Source organism: Mercenaria mercenaria, chromosome 7, assembly GCF_021730395.1.
Source record: "Mercenaria mercenaria strain notata chromosome 7, MADL_Memer_1, whole genome shotgun sequence".
Classification (NCBI taxonomy): Eukaryota; Metazoa; Mollusca; class Bivalvia; order Venerida; family Veneridae; genus Mercenaria; species Mercenaria mercenaria.
In genome coordinates, this window is record NC_069367.1 from 29261091 (window position 1) to 29287339 (window position 26249).

General features: G+C 35.0%; 1 protein-coding gene across 2 annotated transcripts; it reads left to right on the top strand.

The window, feature by feature from the left end:
- Positions 1-157: 157 nt before the first annotated feature.
- On the top strand, positions 158-9323 carry LOC123554670 (cell death abnormality protein 1-like). 2 transcript variants are annotated; one of them, XM_045344943.2, is made up of 5 exons: positions 158-332; positions 1315-1458; positions 4677-4785; positions 7693-7766; positions 8372-9323. In XM_045344943.2, the coding sequence occupies exons 1-5, from the start codon at positions 284-286 to the stop codon at positions 8383-8385; spliced, it is 390 nt and encodes a 129-aa protein (XP_045200878.2). In that variant the 5' UTR covers positions 158-283; the 3' UTR covers positions 8386-9323. The 2 variants fall into 2 exon arrangements, with proteins under 2 accessions (XP_045200878.2, XP_053403898.1); XM_053547923.1 differs by having other exon boundaries at positions 167-332; positions 1315-3072.
- The last annotated feature ends 16926 nt before the right edge of the window (positions 9324-26249 follow it).

Here is a 26249-nt window from a genome sequence, read left to right on the forward strand (position 1 = left end):
GAATTTACCTGTTTGGATAAAATTAAACGTAAACCAAAACATTTATTCCCCGCATAAAATACTAGACTAAATGCATAACAAGATCACATTTCAACAAAGCGTGGATCGCTGTATCCATTTAAAAACTCAAAATTATAATGACACAGTTACAACCTAAACTTCCTAGTTGATATATCATATATATTCGTTGAATGCATAATACCAGCAAAGCAAAACATTTCTCTATTTATTACAGCGGTTTAATAAATGTATTTATATTAAGGACATAAAGTTACATCTAGAAATGGATAAGAGAATAATGCTTGTGTTCGCTGCAGTTGCCATGAATTTCGGTAAGTCTTTTCTTTTTGTTGGATGTAATAGAAATATATCCCGAATACTTTAGTAAGCTTGTGTTAAGCAAAGCCAAGCTATTTAAAAATTCAGATAATACAGATCTTAAAATACTGGTGCAAAAAATAAAGCAAAAATGAGAAGTAACTTTTACGGCAACTTACCTTAGTATACTATAAATCTAACAATACTAAAGGTACCAGAGCGGGAGCCATCTAGTGTAGTTGTATAATGAGATCTTGGTACAAAACATGTATTTGGTGAAGTAAAACTGAGTTCTAGTATAAGTATATAACAGGTCACAGCAGTGCGATTTTGATTTGATTTTGCAGTAAACATATGTTAGAGGAAAACATCTCTCATGAAAAATACATGACCGAAGTTTTCTCTTGATTTTATGTACATTTATGATTAATCCTCAAAATGAGGTCAGAATTAAAATTGGTCTAGTTATTTATAGTAGCCAGCCTTTTGAAAACTGTCCTTTTTGTATAGAATATTCACTAGTACATGTACTTACATATAGTCTGAATTGAAGAAAAAGTGTGCTTACTTATACAAAACATGTAACTAAACAATACGAGAAACATTCTAAAAATAATGACAATCGTGCGCTTCCGTAGCAGTTGAAAACACAAGAAACTCTTCCTGACCTGAGATAAATTACCAATGCGTTACATGTGTCTGTAGATTGGGCAATATAGGAAATTGTATACTATAATAGCTAGTTTTCCTTTATTTTATAGTACTACCCTTTCTTACCACAATATCATAAAATCATTCTTTATATTTGCATCATCTTTAGTTTTATTTTTTTCTCGAAACAGAGCAATCACATCTACACCTTCTTATAGGTTAGCTAAGCTTTTAGAAGCTATGAAACAATTCACTGCTAGTATCACACGTTCTAGAGAAAACAATTCAAGTAAAAAAAGGGTATTAAAGAGGGATAATACGGACTGATTATTAGTTTCATTTTAGGTTATTTATTGGCAAGTCAAAACATGAACTGCGCACAAGGGTACTGGGGCACAGATTGCAAAAATGCATGTCCAGAAAGATGCTCGTCCGTTGGATGTGACAAAGCTGCTGGCTCTTGCTTTGGATGTGACTCAGGATATCACGGTAAATATTGTGACATTCCGTGTTCGGTTCATTGCCGATATGCATGTGATCGTTTCACTACGAAGTGCTCATCGTGTTACGCGGGGTGGTATGGAGATTCGTGCAATATACCATGTCATGGCAATTGTGCATCGTGTTCAAAAACTACAGGTGAGTGTTTGACATGTAGAAATGGCTGGTATGGGACCAACTGTAGCATACAGTGCTCCACAGAAGCAGGATGCTACAATGATTATTGTACAAAGTCTAACGGAGACTGTTCAAGATGTAAAGTAGGCTGGTTTGGGTCAAAATGTGAAAATCAATGTTCAATCAACTGTTCTAGTGGCTGTCATAAGACTTCCGGTTACTGCTATTCCTGCAGCTCTGGATACTGGGGCTCCGACTGTTCAAATCGCTGCCCCAACTGTCATAATGGCTGTAGTAAAGGTAATGGCTATTGTAGTCTTTGCAGGTCTGGATTCTGGGGTTCGGACTGTTCAAATATATGCCCGGAGAATTGTGAAAGTTGTGATCAATCTAGTGGCACATGCTTGTTTTGCCCCGATGGTTTGTGGGGAAGTAACTGTTCGAAGTCGTGTAAAACTAACAATTGTAAAATATGTGATATTAACACAGGCATTTGTAAAACATGTGAATCAGGCTTTTGGGGACCAGACTGCGACAACCTATGCAATAATTGTTCCAATGAAAAGTGTGACATTTCCACAGGTGTATGTGAGACATGTCCAGTGGGATTTGCAGGAGAAAATTGTGATATAAAATGTGAGATTTCTACTTGTTCAAATTGGCTGTGTGACGGGAAGTACGGATTTAAATGTTCCAGTTGTGTAAACGGATTTTGGGGAACACTTTGTGAGAAACAATGCACGCTAAGTGGCAAATGTAACTATTGCAGCAAAACAACTGGAATATGTAATTCATGTTTAAGGGGATATTGGGGAACGTTTTGTGAGAACAAATGCAGGGAAATTGATGCGTGTATATACTGTGACAGAAACACTGGAAGATGTAATTCCTGTATAAGCGGATACTGGGGAAAACAGTGTGAACATGGTTGCCCTAAAAACTGTTCTGAAAATTGCTATAAAAGTACAGGATTATGTTCGTCTTGCACAAATGGATTCTGGGGAGACTTATGTGAGAGGAAATGTCTGGCAGGAGACGGGTGTCTATCATGTAGCAAAGCATACGGATCTTGTAACGCGTGTTCTATTGGTTACTGGGGTAGTTTGTGTGATAAAGAGTGTCCTACAATGTGTCTAGGAGGCTGCGACAGGTATACAGGAAAGTGTTCCTACTGCAGACCCGGCCACAAGGGTGTAAATTGTACTAGTACATGCAAAGGGGAAAATTGTGAGACATGCAAAGGTTCGGACGATGATTATTCATGTACCAAATGCCGGACGGGTTACTGGGGCGAAAGCTGTGACAATCAGTGCAGATCGGAGCGATGCCTGGAATGTCATATGACTGAAGGACGATGTATTTTATGTGAGGATGGCTTTTGGGGCGATTCGTGTAATCGAAAATGTCATGAGCGTTGTCAGTGCTGCAACCTGACTTACGGTACTTGTAGAGCACCGTATTCCTGTTTGATGTACAAAGCAACAGGTATTTAACATTTTTATAGACTTACTGTTTGGTTTATTCAAGCCGTAAAAGTGTATATGAAAATAAATACAGTTTTTAGACATTTTTAAATGGAGAAGTAGATTTGTTTAAATTTGACATCATTTTAGACATTATTATTTAATAGAAAAATAGTTTTCTATATAGGAATATTCACTGTTCAAACCTTTACCCTTACTAAGATATTTTGGAACTTATACACAGTCCAAGTCGCCATATGATGTATCATGTGTCGGTGCGACGTTAAATCCAACAAAAAATATACACAGTCCATCCGTTTAGTTCAGTAGGGTGAGCGCAGATCTACGGATCGCATAGTCGTAAGTTTGATCCCGGGCGAGGCATATGTTTTCCGCGATGAGTTGATAGAAGTCACAGTTTCTGAAATTAGTTGTCATCCACCTCTGATTCATGTGGGGAAGTTGGCAGTAACTTGCAAGAACAGGTTTGTGCTGGTACAGAATCCAGGAACACTGGTTAGGTTAACTGCCCGCCATTACATTAATCTATTCAGCAAAATGACATGATGGACGTTTACAATACATAGGCTTTACAAACATGATTTTCATTACGAAACCACATCCAATACACGCGCGTAATACAATTCAGTTCCATGAATCAGTAAACTTAGTAAAAGTGGACTGTGGATGAAAATATAGCCAAAGCCGACATAAAATTTGTATTTATTTCCTGAAATTAAACGGTGTTGGTTGGATGAACCAAGTTGCAAATACATTCAAAAAGTATGTAGGCATATTTGATTATATGTTAACAGTTGAAGCACGAAAGGTTTTGATTATTTTGTCTGCTGACAACCCATCTTCTAGTTTAATTTTCCAAGAAAAGCATTGTTTGTTACGGTAATGTTTTACTTAGGTTTAGAAAATATTTGGTAGTTAGACATTTCATTACCTCTCATGAACAGACTCAATCAAACCGAGTCTGCTATTATACTTCTTGGTTGCATTTTGTGCTTCCAAAGGATCTTTTTACAGATTTTATTGCCAGATAGTGTGCTCCACCAGTACAATTTCAAATTATGAGATGTTAAAATGTCTTTTCTTTTGCTATTATTTTGCTTGGTTTCATTCTATGCTGCCAAAGTATTTTCTAATAGATCTTATTTAACATTCGTACACACACAAAAGTGGTATGAGAAATCCATTTCTATCTCTACAGTAGTGGCGAATAATAGTCGCTATATTGTTTTCTTTTACTTCAACTTTCAAACTATCCGGACTTGTAAATGTTTTCTCAATTTTGACTGTTGGAATATTCATGACGTAAAAATTTTACTCAGTGAATATCAACAAATTGGCACACAGTCTTTATCAATCCAAACAATGTTATTAACTCAAAAGAAACATTTTGTTCAGTAGAACATTTAATTAAGGCGTGTTATGAAATCATTTCTTTGTCCGATAAGACGGATACATGAAATGGGCTTTGTTATAAGATATTACACATAATTCCTTTTGTGTAATTATTATAGATTAATTATCTTTTCACATTTTGGATACTTCCTGACAGTAGCCAATGACTACAGTTTATTTTGAAATAATACTCTTCTTTCTCTTTATTTCTAGCGGCAGCTTCACAGACAGATAACACTTTGGTTATTGTTGGTATTGTCTTGATTGTTTGCTCTTTAGTTGTACCGTCTCTGGCGTTTGGTTTGTTTTGTTACATAAAGCGGTAAGTAAGACGTAATCCTTTACTCCATATTTACTTCATATTTACTCCATATAATGTAAACAGCACAATGTTTCATACTTCATATAGTTTACATATATAATTTTACATATTCCATGTAATTCAAACATCGCAACGGTTCCTACTCCGTATAAACAGCACAACGGTGCATACGAGGGGTGATTGAAAAGTTTTGCAACTGCCGTAAAATCTCGAAATCCACGTGCAATACATGCACCAACCTTGCGCGTATTTGTAATTCAAACATTTATCTATTGATGTGTAAAATTTCACTCATGTGTATTGTACATGTTACGAGAACGAGCGAATTGAAAATCTCTACTCGGTGACACTGTGTTAAAAATGCCTGGATTTAGAAGTAGTACATGGCTAGAAATTCGGACCTACATTAAAGCAAGGAGTCATTTGGGTTTAAGTGCAAGGGATCTTTTTGCCGAAATTTGTGACATATATGGACACTACGAAGTGTCTTACAGCACTGTTACCAGGCGGATATCCCATTTTAAATCGGGTCGGGAGCAGTTGCAAGATTTACCAAGGAGTGGGCGGCCAAAGTCTGTGACCACCGACAAATACGTCAAAAAAATAAAACAACTTTTAGAGAAAGATGCTAGATTAACTTTGCGAGAACTAGCTCGTCTTACGGGGATATCATCGGAACGAGTTTATTCTGTTCTAAAGGAAAAGCTCAAAGTTACAAAGATTTCTGCTCGTTGGATCCCTCATTTGCTGACACCACAGCAGTAACGGGAGCGCGTTAAAAAGGCCAAGTCACTACTGAAGCTGTACTCAAAATGTAAAGGTAATGCGTTCTCTGAATTGGTAACGGGTGACGAAACATGGGTACATTATTTTGAACCTCGGCGAAAGTGTTCAAATCGTGTTTGGGCAACAAAACATTCAAAGAGACCCGTAATTGCCAAGAGAATTGCAACAGTGCGCAAGGTCTTATATTGCGTTTTCTTCAACCGTAAAGGGCCTGTCATCCAAGTTCCTGTGCCTAAAGGAAGAACTGTCAATGCTAAATTCTATAGAAAAGTGGTTTTGACAAAGCTTGATCGTTACTTTCAAAAACGCTGACCACGAAAGGGTATGCGGAACATTTCACTGCTACATGACAATGCTTCCAGCCACAAAGCCCAACTTGTGAAGGATTTCCTGGCAGAAAGGAAGGTGCGAGTGTTAGACCATCCTGCTTATTCCCCGGACCTGGCCCCGTGCGATTATTTTTTGTTCCCGAGACTGAAATCTGAACTTGCTGGTAGACGCTATGACCCTCAAAACGGCCTAGGGGCAGCAATTTATCAGTGCCTTAAGGGTATACCTATTGAGGACTATCAAAAATGTTTTCAAAATTGGATTAAACGCTTGAAACTTTGTGTGAAGGTAAAAGGAGATTACTTTGAGGGAATGAAATCCTAAAGTTGTTGATTTGACTGCTAATTAAAGAAATAGAAGGTGGGTTGCAAAACTTTTCAATCACCCCTCGTAGTCCATATAATCTAAAGAGCACAACTGAACATAGGCCATTATATCTAAAAAAAAAATTGTTTTTTTTTTCGTTTGAGGCCCCAATGGGTAACCCCGTTTATTCTCCCCGTCACATTGTTAGACATGGTTCGCGGAACCATCCAATGCTAACCTTACAAATACACACATACAAATGTAAAGACTTAAATGTAAGATATAAAAAAGACATAGAAAAAACAGATTCCCGAATGACAATGTTCAATCTAAAAAAATAACAAAAGAGCATAACAGGTAAAACTCAAATAACACAACGGTGCACAGTCCATTAAATTTTAAAGTGTGTGTGTGTGTGTGTGCGTGTGCGTGTGCGTGTGCGTTCAGGTTTATCGTCTTTTCAACAATTTGAGTCATATAAACGACGGTGTCTACTGTAGCAGTGAACACAATTCGCAACTTTATGGTGCTGCCTCACTGGAATATCATGCCGTAGACACTTGACATGATATCCCACCCAGTCGCATTATACTGACACCGGACTGACCAGTGATGGAACTATCCTCTTAATGCTGATCGCCAAACGAGGAAGCTACTAGTACGTAACCATTTGTATGACGCGGTGAGGGATCGAACCCACGACCATTTGGCCATCAAGGCGGTAAAATCTAAACAGACAGTGTGCAAACGCATATAATCTACACAGCACACCGAGGCATACTTTCATAATAAAAACAGAACAGCGGTATATCTTCAATATAATCTTAAAATAGGGTTTGCTATGTGGTTTGCCAGTAATTAGACACTCAGCAAGATTATCCGACTCAATTAATGAAAATCTATGCAAATTGTTTTATTTTTTAACCTATAGATTACTGCATATTGCATCAATACGTATTGAATTACTAAAGTTGTAAATGTAAAACGTGAAGTCAACTTCCTTCCTGTTACTTTCAATTAAACTGATCTCTCGCATAAAGAAAACTATGACAGAGCAAAAAGTGCTTTATGCGTGAAAGCAAAATCTGAGGTTTACATCAAAGTTAACAAACGTAACTCCGTTGCAACACTAACTTTTTTAAGTTGAACATGCAAGCAAACTCATTATTTTATATGGGGCCATACGTCGGTCTTCATGGAATAGCATTCTTTATTATTAAAGGTTTCACCAATAAATCTCAAAATTGTATTTCGTACTTCGTTTGTAAATTCTGAATTATGCTCAATTCGTGGGGGTGGACTAGCGGACATGGATGGTAGCTTGCTTTTTCCACTACCGCCTATGGACAGTATCAAACCAAGCCTGCTGCATTTTCATGTTTTTGGACCTGTGGTTTTCCACATTTTCTGTTTTAAAAATGTCTCCGTTTTAATACACCTAGATAATTAATATATAAATTATAATGTATTTCTTATTTTTTATAGTCAGAATAAGCAAACGACAGTCGCAACTGCATCCGAAGATAGAAATGTTGAACATCAGAGTTTTTCATATACGGGTATGATTAATAATCATTTCACTTTCCCAGTTGAAAGAAACATAGTTTACTTGACAGAAAACAGTTTTATTACTTCTTTGCAACATTTTAAATGTACATGCTACGTGTTCGTATTGATAACAAATATATTTTGTAACAAATATATTTTGTTCACCATGTTTTAAGCGTACCTTTGTCGTCTCCTTATTGAATACTAATGTACAATGTTCTTCGTTTAGAACATTTTGAATGTAAATTCGACGTGTCCGTATTGATTACAAATTGTATTTCGTATCCCGTATTGATAACAAATAACTTCGCTCCAACGGTTTGAGAGTACATTCGACGTGTCTGTATTGATTACAAATATATTTCGTTCCAACGTTTTAAGTGTACATTCGACGTGTCTGTATTCATTACAAATATATTTCGTTCCATCGTTTTGAGTGTACATTTGATGTGTCTGTACTGATTACAAATATATTTCGTTCCAATCTTTTGAGTGAACATCAAATGTGTCCATATTGACAAATATACTCTGATGTAAATTATATTTAGTTGCATGATTTATACGTTTGTAAGAAATGAGAGTTTAAATATCAAATCTTCTTTTTCCTTATGATTAGTGGATCGTTTATGATTAGTGGATCATAAGAAAGGCAAAAGATGGGATACCATTGCTTCAAACCGGAAAAGACAACCGCACAAATATTGCTCAGGAAACAAACAAAACATTTGAAGAAGAAGAAAATTATGACAGCGTCCACGAGACAAACGTGATCTACGAAAATTCATTGGTCTCTGATAAGAAACAACTTTAAAAAAAAGTACCTCCAGATATAAAAAATGTAAACTATGTAGTAACGACTAGAGTAATGAGATTTATATGTGTTTATATTAAACAATACTGTTCTTTTTTCGATTTACAATCAATGTACAACTAGCCATAGTGTGATTGCTTTTTCTTATTTCGAATGAAGCTCTGCATTAAAATTTTGTAGTTGACTTGACTGGTTTAGTTTGATGAGATTTTTATTTCATAATATATTTTAATGAAAGATTACTTAATTGTATTTACATGTCAGTCTGTCATGCCTTACTTCTGTAATGAAATGTTCTTACGTTTCATCTATATTTGATTTATATGCCATAAATGCTCTTAGTTGGTTTAAGAAATATTATATTCTATGCTTTTATATTCTATTCTATTCTACGACGTATAATATTACAAATGTTAATTGTCTGATCAAGAATTAATTGTATTTTCATATCAGCCAGAGTTATGCCTTACCTCTGTACTGAAATATACCTCCGTTGCATTTACATTTGATTTAGATGCCATACATGGCCCTTAACTGGTTTAAGAAATATCATATTCTATGATTTTTTATTCTATTCTATTCTACGGTTCATTATATTACAATAATTATTGTTAATTGTCTTATCAAGAATTAATTGAATATTCATATCAGTCAGAGTCATGCCTTACCTCTGTAATGAAATGTTCTTCCGCTGCATTTATATTTGACTTATATGCCATAAATGGCCCTTAATTGGTTTAATAAATATTATATTCTATGATTTTCTATTCTATTCTTCGGTAAATAATATTACAATTGTTAATTGTCTAATCAGGAATTAATTGTAATTTCTTATTAGTCAGAGTTATGCCTTACCTCTGTAATGAAATGTTTTTTCCATTGCATTTATATTTGATAATTGCCATTAATGGCCCTTGATTGGTTTAACAAATACTATATTCTAGTATTTTCTATTCAATTTTGTTCTATTCTATTCTATTCTACGGTATATAATATTACAATTGTTAATTGTCTAATCAAAAATTACTTTTGTTTTAAATGTTTGAATATATCTCTGGGATTATATAATTAGACAATCGCACAATAAAAGCTCTTTTTATCAAATGCATAAAGTACCTATGAAAATATAAAAAACAGCATATTAACTAAAATGTAATAAATACTTGTCAAGCATACGCAAATGTACATCTTTCCAGAAGTTGTTTTGGATGAGTTACCTCCTTTGGGTAATATTTTAACCTACACTGGGCCAAATTGTTAAAATTTATGTCTGACTTATTATCCTAGATGCATTTTAAAATAATCAGTTTGAAACTAATGATTAAGATAAAACCAGTTTATGATAAAATTCGAGCTACTGACTTACATGCAATTTACTCCTGCTTCGTTTATTTCACGATATTTTCCTTTGTTAAGGTACAGAAATACATAACATCATATAAGTATATAAGCTGAGTTGTTTCCTGTTATTTTGATATTTTAATAACAATATTTCTTTTTCAAAGGATTAATTAAGTAATAAGACATTGTATAAATGATAACATATTGTGTGAGATTATTCCTTGAGGGTATTCATAAGGTATATATGCCTTTGTACTTTGAATATTGTTGCATCAAACATGATAAGCACATTTTGTAAGGAAACATTTTGGTATAAGAAATGCTTATCTTGAATGTGTTGTGGACTTCAACCTGTCTGTTAGTAGGTGTTTAACCAAAACAAGTGTTTACCGTCAAGACATGTATATTGATTGGTCGGCCTTTTTCATAAACAAGTATTTGATATATATTAATATATGGGAATATTATTGACATTTCAAAACACTCTAAAAAACTTTAAAAGGAACTGTTTATATGTCTTAGATACCTCAAATATTCTTTCATCTTTGAATAAACATCCGCTTTGAACTTAACAATTTCGAATGTGCATTTTTCCGCGTTAGCAACTGGATATGAACGTTTAATGAGTAATAACTTAAAACAAAATGTTTTGAACACAATCGTTGATGTTTGACACCCGGAATACTATGGCGAGGAATATAAAATGAGACTGTTGTATTCTTTTACAAAAAACAGCTTTTCATCCCCTTTCTACGGATGACTTATTCATCAGTCGACATGTTCTGCATTTAATAGACTGAAATCAAAATATTGTTTTCACTGCTATCAATGAACCTTAAATAAACTACCTGTGTAAGAAGCATTATATATTACAGATACATGTATATCTTAAAATTGTACAGAAATTAAATAAATAAGCGTGCAACTAATGGGGTAAAACAACTTTTCCATACACTCTGCCCTACTTCATTTCAAGCGGCACATACAATGACTCATACCAAATTGCTATTTGCAGAAGATTTTTTTTTCTGGATATCAGTTTGTGACCAATCATGAAGGAAAGTTGTCAACATTTTCATCTGGATATCAATACAAATCAAGATGATTTCTGTATATTTCATCTCATGTATAACCCCCATCAAGCTTAATAATTAGATTCCAAATAATAACAGGAAAACCATGGAATAAAAGGACAACCATTTTACCGTTAACTGTAATTTAAAGGAAACATTTCCAGGATCAGTTGTGTATTTTAAAGTTGGGCAATTGTCTTCATCAACATTTAGGACCATTTTCATTAGGGTAATTTACAGAATGAAAAGATGTCTTACGAAGAACTAGATCTGAAGTTACTGTTTAATTGCCTTTCCTTCTTGTAACTAATTACATTTACAAGGAAAATAATTTCATGGTTGTGTGCTTTTCTATATTTCAATATAATTTACTGTTTCAAATGATTTTTTGGTTGTTTCTTGGGCCTCCAAAAGTGTTTAAAATTTCCTAAATTTTAGCAATAATACAAACAGAATTTGTACGACGATCTGTATTAAGAGAAGGGGGCCTCCGTGGCCGAGTGGTTAAGGTCGTTGGCTTCAAATCACTTACCTCTCATCGATGTGGGTTCGAGCCTCACTCGGGGCGTTGAATTCTTCATGTGAGGAAACCATCCAGCTGGCTTACGGAAGCTCGGTGGCTCTACCCAGGTGCCCGCTCGTTTTGCACGGAGGGGCACCTGGGGTCTTCCTCGAAAAGCTGGAAAGTCGCCATATGACCTATAATTGTGTCGGTCGACGTTAAACCCAACAAAATAAATAATAAATAAAGTATGAAGCAAGAAAAATATTCAATTTAGCAGATTCGGTATCTACCTGACAGTGTACGCATAAAGCGAAACGTATACCGAAATATTTACTTTTGTCCTCTCATCACATTTCAACAAACTGCGGTTCGCTTAACCCGATAATAGCTCAAACCATCCTAGTTAAAATATTCATCTTAACGCATATTACTACAAAGTCGGATTGTGTGTGTAATTATGTTAATATTCCTATGAAAATGAACGAAAAGATGCCGCACCAAGCGATAATGATTATTATCGCTTATGTGAAGACATTACAATGTCGGTATCAAAAAATCCTCATTCCATGTATAATTAAATATTTGGTCCATATGTCCTAAACAAATACGAATGTCACCAAAACATAGAAAGAAAGAGTTGTTGTATATGAAAATCTAACAAAATATAAATATGATAAAACATGCATATTGATAAAAAAAATGTCAATTTCAATTTACCGATAAACGCACTGAAGTCCGGAAAAAAATCTGCTGAAAGGGCAACACTTCTGGACAGTTTAACGCAGTTAAAACTGGCGTTTTTGGAATAAAGAAAATTAACATATGCTTGTTTTGATGCATTAAATTCTGATGGACTTCTTTATAACGTTTTTCAAAGCGTTTTCTTGTTTTTGAAAATAAACTACCAAAGACTACTTATGCAACGACTTTTATTACAACCTTTCGAATGCGAGATAATCTTAAACGTCTCCTTTGTGATCTCATTTAATAATATTCCTTTCCGGAGATTCAAGAGATTCAATTGCAGCAAGCTAAAATCTGGACCGACCGTTTCCTTATAAGATTCTGTTATAAAAACTTCTTAAGGAGATCGCAAACAAATAAGTCTCGCCAACTATTAACCCCGATATGAACTCAATCAGAGAACTATTAACCCCGATATGAACTCAATTGTTCGGTTAGCAATTTACAATTATCAGCCTAGAAAGTGTAATTTTTAAAATTTATGCTGACATATATTAATATTAAAGTTTTCCATTATGGTGGGTATTTTGTCCGCCTTGATCACATTGAATATTTGGAGTGACAGGTTAGGATGGGGTGGCGTGTATTTCATTAGGGAGAATTTCCGCCCTTGAATTTGAAATTTAAGTTTCAAACATTTCTTTTGCCCCTGAAAGTGGACGAAATGAAGTAAGTTCCATATTTTAAATAAGGTTTTAGTGGTATTGTTTTAATGGCTATTAATGCCTTCTATTTCATTAAAAATTATTTTTAATTTTAAGATTATCTCCTTATTTATGTTTGAGACTTCCTAAGGCAAACACACACTACTGTGAAATTTGTGATAAATCTGACGGGACATGTTTGTTTTGTTCTAACGTTTTATGGGGAAGTAACTGTTTGAAAGCGTGATGTATTAATAATTGTAAAATGTGTGATATAAAATCAGGCATTTGTAAAGCTTGCAACCCTGACTTTAGGGAATCTAGCTGTATCTATGTATGCAGCAACTGTTCAACTGGAAAATGCATTTTCCCCCGGCGTTTGTGAGACTTGTCCAGATGTGTTTGCAGGTGAACACTGCAATATAAAGTGTGATATTTCAACCTGTTTCAGACGGAATTGAGACAAAAAGCGAGGATTTGCGTGTTTTAGATGCTATCACGGATTTTGGGGAACAGTTTGTGAGAAACAATGTAGTGAAAATAACACTTGCAACTCTTGCGACAAAGATACGGGGTACTGCTAGTCTTGCAAAGACGGACTCTGGGGGATCATTTTGCGAGAACAAATACACGGGAAATGGCAGATGTAACTATTGCAATAGAAATACTGGAATATGTAGTTCATGCGTAAGCGGATATCGGGGAAAAGCTTGTGAGAAGAGTTGTAATAAAAACTGCCGCAATAGCTGCAATAAAGAAACAGTAACATGTTCGTCATACAAAGCCGGATTCTGAGAAACTTTTTGTGAGAACAAATGCCAAGCAGGGGACAGATTTCTTTACTGTGACAAAACCAACGGAATATGTGAAACATGCGTAATCGGTTTCTGGGGTTTTTCGTGCGAAAAGAATTGCGTTTCGAACTGTTAAGGACATAAAGATAAAGAGGAAGTAACGTGTGTCTCTTGAATACCGGGTTTAAGAGGTTTAAGTGATTTAAACTGTGATACTGTATGTGCAAATGACAACTGTGAAACTTGTAAACGCTATGTTGACAGTCATTCCTGTACCAAATGCCGAGTCTGATACTTGGGTCAAAACTGCGACATTCAGTGCAAATCTGAATGATGCATTGAATGTCATTTAGATGAAGGACGGTGTACCCTGTGTGATGACGAATTTGGGGAAAATCCTGCAATTTCAGATGTCATGTCGCATGTCAGTGCTTTTAATAGCCATTGATGTATCGGGCATAATACTAGTAAGACGGTAAGATATCTTTTGAATTGCAGTTGTATCTCAATATAACCTGAAAATCATAACCAAATCTCTACGTGCGGCAAACTCAAAATGATTTAAATTAAATACAGTTGAGAGCAATTCGGTTAAAAAGCCGCCATTTATTGTCATTTATTAAGTTTGATTGTTCATGTCTAAGAACAAATACTGCTTTATGCACTAATCAAAACGCTCCTCCGATATTTCTGGCAATCGTTTTTAATACTAAAGGTACATGAGTAAAGTTCTCACATTTTTAACAGATACATTTCAAGATTATAAATGAAAATGTAACAAGTTCATAGACGGCACAGATCTTTTTTATCGATCTGTTCCCATTTTAATCGTTACAATAATGCAGATGAACATTTTATTTTTAACAAATATCATATGCAAGGAAACGAAGATTTATATACTCGGTCCTTGTGGACTAAGTTTAGCAAATTGTGTGGTCGATTCAATCTATGACAATTAATCCCAACAATCTAATAAAATCTGTGACAGTTATTTCTAAAATTCAAAACGAAAGAATTAATGTCGCCCAAGAAAATTTATGCAGTTTTGGACTGAAAAGCTAAATGTTCACTTCGTGAAATTAAAATATTGTAGAGTACCAATTCTGCTCTTTAAAAAGATTGGTTTATTACAGATGACTTTAAAGCGACTAACCCATACATTGTGATTTGAGATTTTTAAAATGATTTATCACCGCCACTATTTCATACATCTACATGAAACTTAATTCTAAAAAAATCTAGTGAAATAATATAGTGAAAATCTAGTTTTCGTAGTTTTTATCACGCATTTTTATAAATCGTTGCAAAGCTTTACTTCATAAACATTGATATAAATATAGAACGAGACGCGACTGTATTTATGACAATTTCATCAGGTGGACAGCAATCGTATACTGCACATGCCTATATTTTGCTTCCGTCACTAATAATAGTGCGGATACGTATCTACAGGTATCGCACAGTATTATGTCGATTTTAATTAAAACAAAATCAGTAGCACTCTTGTTTAAAGTAAAGATATACGCTGGGTAACAATACTTTGCTTGGTGGCGCAGTAGGTTGAGTGGATGGACGGTTCGAACCTTGCATTCGACTTACATTACATACTTTTTGTAAGTTTGTTTTTCCCCGGTTTCGAGTTAATTGTGTTATTTCTTATTTTCTAATAAAATCGGTAGTATCTTTAACAAAGTCGAAACTAAAATAATGGCCGGGCAAAACTTTTATTAAAGTGAAGTGTAAGATTGTTATAAAATTTATAACACTAATCCGAACAGGTTAAAACATATCACAGGAAAGCCTAAAAAGCATAATACCATATCTAATGCGGGTAAACAGAATTACGTGTCGTAATGAACATATTAGCCTTCCCTCTATAGTCTGACAGATAAACATAATTTGGTTATAGAATATGACTCATAATTGGTTTTGTGTCATTAAGATACAAATAATTAATTTCATTCTTTTGCGCACTCGATATTGGAAAGTTTTCAACCTTTTAATATTATTTATTAATTCGCTGTTTATTCATCAGTGCATAGCAAAATAAATAGAAGAAAAGAGAATGAATTTTGTAATATTGTTTTTGATTGATCTGTGATATGTTTTACTTTGTTTCTCTAATACATTACTCTTAGAATGTTGCTTTTCTTGTTCACAACGACAAACTACATGTTAAATGGCAACTATCAAGCTTTTCATAGTGCAATAAGAACACAGTTGCTCCTACAGGTATAATAATTACAGGAGTGGGCAGGAATCCGGGTTCAATCACCAACCTTCCACAGGGCAGTTTGGCTGCTTCCTCAATGAACGGAAAAAAGATGGTTATGCTTCATAAAATATACTTTTATAAAGAAGTTTAATCGCACCCGATCATACTGTCTATTACAAAATAAATTTCATACCCCCTAGTGGCAAGAATGTGGTTGAGTCTATCAAGTTCTAATTTGGACATAATCAAACCCAAATAAAAACTTTTCTCAATATTCCATTGGATTTTGGCCATGATGAAATAAAAAGAACTGTTATCACGCAGACATATGAATATGGTGATATTAGAATGGTTGATTTAGAAACATTCATGTTATTTTTGAAAGTTACATGGATTAGAAAAATTATGAACAAAAATACAACATACTTCAATTTTCTTGAAGCAGTATATCCATTCTTAACAACATTTAGAAAATACGGAGGTGATTTTATTAAAGACAAACTCAACAGGATCAGTAACAGTTTCTGGAAAGGTGTTTTACTTGGGTACATACAGTTGAGTTCTCAGCGACCAAAGATATGAAGTGATGTTTGTGCATCACCATTGTGCCTTAATAACTTCTTTAAAATTAGTTGATTACGTTTTTACTTCCCAATATATTTTGAAAAATGGAATGAACTTGGTTAATAACTTTTTGGATTGGAACACCGGTTTACTGTCTTTTAACAATTTCACGGAGAAATAAAAAAAATAATATAATATATAAACTAATTTCCTGCAGTATCAAAGCATTATTGAGATATATATTGCCAAAGGAGAACAAAAACATGACAAAGTTTGAATCTAAATGGGTCATTTGTTTCAAATTTGTTTTCCACTATGTAGGAGTTTAGCATATTCTTCTTTGCTTTTCCTTTCTTTCTTTTTTCTTTTTTCCCTCTTGCCCTTTTGCCTTTTAAATATTTTTTCTCTCCTTTCTATTTTGTTTCATTTTTTTGTCTTTTCTTTTTGTTTTCCCACTCTGAGGTATATAGGAGTGAAATCCCTTGAATATGAATACAAAATGCTAGTTTTTTCCTTGCAAGTTTCGTTGTTTTTCGTCCTGTAATTGCAAGGTTGTTTTATGTTTCAATTTCCTTTCCATTTTAAAATTACTTTCTTCTTATGATGTTTAATACCACTGGTTTGATTTCATTGTCTTTTTTTATTTCTCGAAATGGCAAGGAAATATCATTATAAAGATCTATGAATAGAGTAAAAATAAAATTCAGTAATAGCTTTTATTCAAGACTAAGTAGAATTATGACCTTGTAAATTTTAAGAATTCGATGTCTGGAAAGATATTACTATTTTTCCTTATGGAGCGTTACAATGTAGAAATTAAAACATACTTATCATCTGTAGACTATACTCGTACTTGTTTTGTAGTTTGTTACTCCTTTTATATTTTATTTCCTATATGTTAATTATGTATGATGAATTTATGAGCAAAAGAAAAAAAAATCAAATAAATGGGGTTACTAAAATTAAAAAGGAATACATTTCTCACCTTGTATTTGTCAAACGGTGGAAACAAATGTGCAGTTAGTAAGAGGCTTGAACCAGGGAGCCAAAGTGCTCTTCCGACTGAGCTTACCGGTTGCCTGACATCAACTTCCCTCGTTTTACAGCTATATACACCCCACAAACTAGAAATTTCCTCCGCGAATTCTGAAGGTACAGCATTTAGCAGTAATACGACGGAAGCACGTTGGGCGCCAAATGTCACAGGATGAGAAAAAGTAATCAGTCCTCGGGATCCTTCGCTTAAAAGGCAGGTGCTCGTCCTACTTAAGAAACCGGCTGCCTGACACTAATTCTCCCGTAACGTGAGCAATATGTACCGCAACATGTGATTGTTACAGATAATTCCATGTAATCGTGTAAGAATTGTACTAACGCCAGCTGCTGAAAATGTATATATTCATCTTAAATGCTTATGCATATCCATTTCGCGAGTGATACAAGTATATAACAGGCAACACTTTCACGTTTCACTTTTAAGTTTGGCGTTGACTGGCATCAATCGTTCCTACATTTGTTGTTAAATGAATTTCACGGTCATAAAATTCTATATGCATCTAATAGCACTTTGTAATAAATGTTACAATATTCCTTATAATATAAGTCTGTGCCGTTTACGTCATGCATGCAATCTGACTAAAGTACATATCCTATTACGCTACGCATAGGATCTGAAAACGACCTATTCATTGCCTCGTTCTGACGGCTCTTTCGCTAGCTAATCAGAGCCTAGCTTACAACATTTTGCAAATCTACATGTAGCATTGACTTTTGATATTTACAATTCTTATGTCGTAATGTATCAGATAGCCGGTTAGCTCAGTCGGTAGGCCACTTGCTTTGTAAGCGAGGTGTCCCGGGTTCGAGTCCTGGAATAACCGCATATTTTTCTTATCCTTTGACAATCGAACAAGTCGTCTGATTGGATAACATAAAAATAGCAATAATGGAAATCCAAAATATACAGAAGACGAATGTAAATAGGCCGTTCTCAGATCTTCGTTTAGAAGATCAAGTACTTTAGTCAGATTGGTCATGCATGTGTTTGGTCAATTTTAAGCACTAAGTCCTAATTTGAGGCACTTAGTCCTAATTAGGAGATATTAAGTCCTAATACGGAGATGCTAAGGATTTATAAGGAGATGGAACACAATATATGTGTGGCAATAGAATGGTTCAATAGGAAACCCACTGTAGACGAAGTTTACATTTTTGCTGGTGCCTTGAATCAGCAAAATAATTCACAGACTAGTTACAAAGTAATTAACTAGATACTAAGACATTGTAATATGGAATGTAATGTCACGATTGGCAGCTATATAGATGTCCTATCGCATTGAATAGGAACAAGTAATATTACAATGTAACTACTCTAACAACAAAAGAAAAAATATAGATGATATCAACAATAAATGAAGTACAACCTAAACACTACACGAAATGATACCGTAAAAAAATAACACCAATAATCTCTTAGAGATGGTACCTACCCAAGAAAATCTAAAATCTCTGAATTGACCACTTAACTGAAGCCAACATAAAACTTTGGTCAAAAGTGAAAGAAAAATCAGATAGGTCCTTTTTCCAACAACTGATCAGGTAGACAAAATATGACCTACATTTGTTTAAATCTCTTTGTATTCAATATACAATATGCAGACGTTTCTCATGGCTTACAATGACAGTTATTCTATAAGTGGTAGTGAGGCCCTGATAGAAAGTTTTGATCTTTTAGCCAATGGTGATACATTGGTTTACATAAAATTCGTATGAGTCGTGCCAGGATCTAGATTAGCCTGCACATCCGCACAGTCTGGTCAGGATCCAGACTGGTCGCAAACGCACTATGCTGGTTTTCTCATGGTGCGGCTCATACTAGTATATTAAAATGAAAAATTCATATATCCAACAATGAGAAATAACACAAAAAAAAGTTAAATTGGTATCACGTTTGTGTAACAAAGTACAATGTAGCTAGATTGCGTATATTTATCACTTCAATGAATCATTTTGAAAGTGTTTCTTATGCTTTAGTCTTTTTGAAGAATTTTTCTTACTGTTCAGGAGTACTTTGCTTCAAATTATGTAACATAAAAATCATTGTCATCAAATATAGTTACAGTGTTTTAAGGCAATAGTTGTTATTACAACATTTGAAGGTAGCTGATAGGCAATGACTCTATAAATGTATTTTAAGCAATTCAACATTCTCTGGATGGAACTAGCACGATCATTGTTTTACTTGAAAAACGAATAAATGCTGAAAAAGCATAATTATGGAGATCACTTTATTTTATGATTTTTGTTACAGGTCAACTACCTTAAATAAACTATAAGGCGTTTTATTTATTGTTGTAAACAAAGTAAGTGAGTAACTTCAAATATCAACAATAATTTACAACTTAAACTGTTTACACAACTTGAAAAATATTTTTGTTGGGGCCTCTCATTTACAATTATATCAACAATTATCACCTGAATTGAGTGCATTCATGAGTGGAAAATATTGATGGTAAAATGGTGTAGGGGTTTGTTTACATTATAAAATCTTAAATAACTTCTTTCAGGTAAATTTTTGGTATGGTTTTGGTAAGCCTATGATAAAGAACATGCCATTCCCTTTCACTCAGAATTTTTTCAAGCGTTTTAGATTCTTGGCTAGTCTTGAAATTTGACATTATTAAAAGACAAAAGGAAGTTCAGTATAGGCTCTTTCAAAATGTTGAAAGTAGACTAAACTTACACTATACTCTATTGAATTTATTTAGCTGTGGAAACTTTTGATATAGACTATAATTGGGGAAGTCCTAAAATCATTGAAAAACGGTCAATACAAGAGTTGTCCATTTTGCTTCAGATATTTTAAGAAAATTATTTTCTAAATATCAAATATTTCTTTTTTTACATGGAGAAGAGGAAAACCATAATTATATTTAGTAAATTAGTGCACTTAGCTATCATTTCATTCAGAAAAAAAATCTGAAAAGATGAATTTGAATTTTTTAGGTACCATCTCTACATCTCTTACTTGTCAACTTTGTAAAAGTAATCGTAAAAGGAGGCTGCATACCCTTTTTCGTCAACCTGTCCACTTAACTTAAATTTATAGTGACAATTTACCCGCGGTCATACATTAGATGTTGTAATAACCAGGAACGACAGCAAAATAATATCATGTGTCGAGGTCATCGATCCAGGTCTTTGTGACAATACTGGTAATATGTCACAGGATCACCATGCAATTCACTTCAACGCCAGTGCCGCAAAACCAGCTCCGATACGGAAGCAAGTTTCTTTTCGGAAACTACGCTCTATTGACGTAAGTTCTTTCAAACAAGACATTTCAGCGTCCCTTGCACTAAATACGCTTCCAGAAGGCGCAGACGTGGATCAGCTAGTAAATGCATATTCAAAAGGATTATCCTTACTGATAGATAAACACGCTCCTTTACGCACAAAAACTATCGTTCTTCGACCTAGCTGTCCGTGGTTTACAGACGAACTTCATGAGGCTAAACACTTAAAACGCAAGCTTGAGCGAAAGTGGCGTAAATCCAAACTAACAATCGACCATCAACTTTATAGGGACCAATGTGGTACCATGAATAAACTCCTAATTCAGGCCCGAACCGACTACTTCTCTGATAAGGTGAAGTCGTGTGGCACTGACCACAAAAGTTTGGCCAAGATAACCAAAAATCTACTAGGAGACAGCCAAGATGCTTCCCGTCCCTCTAACACATCACCAAAGGAACTTGCGCAGAAGTTTAGTGACTTTTTCATCGAGAAAATTGAGAACATTAGGAATGATATTATTTCGCATAGCCAAACTGATCGTGATTCAGTAGACTTGCATTGTCCAGAACACCAAGAAGTAGCAAACTGTCTTATTGATTTGGCTCCTACAACGATAGAAGAGGTAGAACAAATTATACAAAAATCTCCAAACAAATCCTGCGAACTTGACCCTTTACCAACATGGCTTCTGAAGAAATGTCTCGATGAGCTCTTGCCGCTGATAATAAACATCATAAATACATCAATGGAATTAGGTTATTACCAAAAGAGTTTAAAAGTGCTAGGATAAGACCCCTGCTTAAGAAACCAGGTCTTGAACCAAACATTCTCAAAAACTACAGACCTGTATCTAACCTCCCTTTCATTTCAAAAATCTTAGAAAAGGTAGTAGATGCGCGTCTTGAGCGGCACTTGAGTGAAAATGAGCTACATGAGGGACTGCAGTCTGCTTACAGAAAGTTTCATTCAACTGAGTCGGCTTTGATAAAGGTACAGAATGACATCCTCACATCTCTCGATCAGAATTCTGTAACAGTCCTCGTGCTACTCGATCTTTCTGCGGCTTTCGACACGATTGATCACCAAACACTGTTACACCGGCTCGAACATCATTTTGGAGTCACAGACAAAGCACTTGCATGGATGTCATCATATCTTAGTGACCGCTATCAAACTGTATGCGTTGATGGTGAGTTGTCGACGCCTACGTTGATGAAGTACAGTGTGCCCCAGGGATCAGTGCTTGGTCCAAAGAACTATATCATGTACACTAAACCCGTGGGTGCCATATGCAGACGTCATGGACTTCTTCATCATTTCTACGCTGATGACTCTCAATTATACCTATCTTTTAAGCCGATAGAGGCTGTGGCCAGAAGTGAAGCTTTGCGCCGCATTGAGAGCTGTCTGACTGAAATTGTCTCGTGGATGAATTCCAACATGCTGAAGCTCAATGCTGACAAAACTGAGGTAATGCTATTGACATCAAAGCGTAACTCAAAGTACATTGATGACGTTTCTGTGAAGGTCGGTGATTCTGTGATAAAATCCACGAAATGTGTTAGGAATCTTGGAGCAGTATTTGACAGCGGTATGGATATGGAACAACAAGTCAACTCGGTGTGCCGGGCTGGATATGCACAACTTCGCAGAATAGGTCACATCAGACGGTATCTTACCAGTGATGCCACAAAACCCTTATAAACAGCCTGGTTACTTCACGGTTAGACTACTGTAATGCCTTGTTAAGTGGTATACCAAACAGCACACTTAACAAGTTGCAACATGTCCAGAACACTGCAGCTCGCGTAATCACTAAGACGCCCCGTCGCAGTCATATAACACCGGTTCTGAAGGAGCTTCACTGGTTGCCAGTGAAATACAGGGTGCAGTACAAGGTTCTGACCCACACCTTTAAGGCGTTACACAATCAGTCCCCTGCCTATATTAGGGATATGCTAGAAGTGTATAAACCGGTCAGGACCCTAAGATCGCAAGACACGCTGTCACTGGTTATGCCAAAATCTAATACCATGATGTATGGCAATCGCAGCTTTTCGTGCACTGCTCCAAAGCTTTGGAACTCTCTTCCTGTCAAGATCAGGGAAGCTGACACGCTAGCTGCTTTCAAAAGCCTGCTCAAAACCCACTTCTTTGTACAATATTTTGTTAACTGACCGATACATTTATTTTTTTTTATCTTGTTTTTTTTTCTAAATTATACTTGTTTTCATTCATGATTTTTGTTAATGTGGAATGCATTATCTTTGTATACGTATTTGTTTGTATTTTTGCAATTTATTCTGTAAAGCACTTTTGAACGTGTACAAGTGCATGAAAAGAGTGCTATATAAATGTGGTATAATAATAATAATAATTTACTTATTCACCAGCTTTTAAACAAGCACATTCGATGGTATCCCCCACCGAATGGGATTGTGGTGAGGAATGGCAAAGAAATATATCCGGTGAAAGGTTAAGAATGTTACTAAGAAGCAAATAATTCCATTAGTCAGGTTTAATTTAACAGAAAACAAATGTTTTAAGTGTACATAATAAATGTATGTTACGTTTTGATCCTGACTAATAAAATTATACTCAGCGTCACTGAAAAGTTACCACTCTACTGACCCTTATATTATGAAAATCGCACAGAACTGTGTTAAAAGCACAACGCGACGATGTAGTCACTGGTGTAAAGATTTGACAAATGTAATGAACTCCATATTAGACACGGCCTGCACGTGCAAAATGACTTTTCCGAGCAAAGTCGACATGTATGCGACTTTTATCGCAAATCATTCATCTCACTTGAAAGTTAGTGGACAGACTAAGAGAAACACGTTCAAAACCAGAATATCTTTGCTAAGAATGGCATATTTAAGGGACGCTCAACGTCATCAGGCCATTGGCATGGTTGACGCCGGACTAAATTTTTTACGCTGTTGTTAGATGTTTAAAAGATTGAACAATTATTGAGAGAAAAAAAAGTAATGAAGATGTCAAAGGAATCTTTGCCAGTTTTGTTTGAAGAGGTTTAGTTTTTCCTTTCTAAAAGCTATCAAAAATAAATTTTCCACCACATTTTTCCAAATACTGATTGTAAAATAGTTTCCATAAACCTTGGTTGTTTTCATTAATGATTCTTCTAACCCATAATTCTTACTGTATAATTAATATCATAAATTAATGATCTTTTCACATTTTTGAGTGCTTGTTGGCAGTAGCCAATGACTACAATTTATTTTGAAATAATACGGGAGTATAGAACTAGGTTAGCATAGTAGTACAGCATTTTAACATTTAGATATGAATTCTCGAGATATCAGTTTACGCTATGTACACAGAAATGCTTGAACCACTAAGCCTTTATATGTATATTATTATTATATTTGGTATGTTAACATACACACTCTTCTTTATTTTGATTTCTAGCGGCACCTTCAAAGACAGATAACACTTTAATTATCGTTGGTATTGTCTTGGTTGTTTGCTTTTTAGTTGTACCGTCTCTGGCGCTTGGTTTGTTTTGCTACATCAAGCGGTAAGTAAGACGTAACATTTTACTCCATATTTACTTCATATTTACTCCATATAATGTAATCAGCCCAACGTTTCAAATTTCATATATTTTAATCAGCACAACTACATATTCCATGTTATCTAAGCAGTACAACATTTTATACTCTAAGTAATTCAAACAGCACAACAGTTCATACTCCATATAAACAAACAACGGTGCAAAGTCAATATAATCTTAACAGCACAACGGTGCATAGTCTATATTATCTAAAGAGCACAACGGAGCATAGGCCATTAAATCTAAACAGCACAACAGAGTATAATAGATATCATTCAAACAACACAACGGTGCATATTCCATGAAATCTAAACAGTGTGTGTGTGTGTGTGTGTGTGTGTGTGTGTGTGCGTGCGAGTATGCGTGCATGCGTGCTTGCGTACGTGCATGTGTTCGTGCGAGCGTCTTTGTGTGTGTGATTGTTCGGGTTTAACGGCTTATTCAACAATTTTTCAGTCATATAAACGATGGTGTCTACTTGCAGCAGTGAGTACAATGCCCATCTTTATAGTGCTGCCTCATTGTAATATCACGCCGTAGAAACGTGACATGATACCCCATATAGTCCTATTATACTGACAACGGGTTGACCAGTCCTAGAATTATCCTCTTAATACTGAGTGCCAAGCGAGGAAGCTACTAGTACCATTATTTTACATCTATTGTATGACGTGGCGAGGGGTCGAACCCACGACCTCCCGCAAACAAAGCGGGCGCTCTTCCACTAGGCTACCGAGGCGGAAATCACAATAGACCAATGTGCAAACGCATATAATCTAAACAGCACATCCAGGCATACTCTTCTTAATCAAAACAGAACAGCGGTATATATTCGATATAATCTTAATATAGGGTTGGCTATATGGTTTGCCAGTAATTAGACACTCTGCAAGATAATCCGACTCAATTAATGAAAATTTATGCAAATACTTTTGTTGTTTCCCCTATAGATGACTGCACACTGCGTCAAGAGATTGAATTACTGAAGTTGTAAATGTAAAATGTGAAGTCAACTTCCAAGTTCTTTTAAGTAAACTGATCTCTCGTATAATGATAAAAATTGACAGAGCAAAAAGTGCTTATGTGTGATATTTCAAATTTTGAAGCAAAATCTAAGGCTAACATTGAAATCATATTGTATAAGTGTTACTTTAAAGTTAACAAACGTAAATATTATGCTTACTTTGACACTAACTTTTGTAAGTTGAAGAAGCAAGCAAACCCATTATCTAAAATGGAAACCAAACGTCGCTTTTCATGGAATTACATTCTCTTTTTTATTAAAGGTTTAAGAAATGTATTTTACGGGTGTCTCCTAATTGTAGTTTGTACTTCGCGTGAAAATTCTGGGTTATGCTTAATCCATTGAGGGGGAGGGGAGCTAGTGGACGTGGATGGTAGCTTGCTTTTCTACTACTACTTGTCGATCAAAACAAGCCTGCTGCATTTTCATTTATGTCGTGTTTTTGGACCTGTGGTTTTCCATTTTTTCTGTTTTAAAAGTATTTCCGTTTTATTTCTTTTATATAATGAATGTATAAATTATAATGTATTTCTTATTTTTATAGTCGAAATAAGCAAAAGATAGCCACAGCTGCATCCGAAGATGGAAATGGTACGACTAATAATCCTTTAACTTTTCTAGTTGAAAGAAACATATTTTACATGACAGAAAACAATTTTTTATTACTTCTTTGCAACATTTTAAATGTACATGCTACGTATCCGTATTGATAACAAATATATTTTGTTCAACATGTTTCAAGTGTACGTTCATCGTCTACATATTGAATGCAAATATACAATATACTTCGTTTGCAACAATTTGCATGTACATTCGGTGTGTACGTATTGATTACAAAAATATTTCGTTCACGACCTTTCGGGTGTACATTCGACGTGTCCGTACTGATTACAAATATATTCC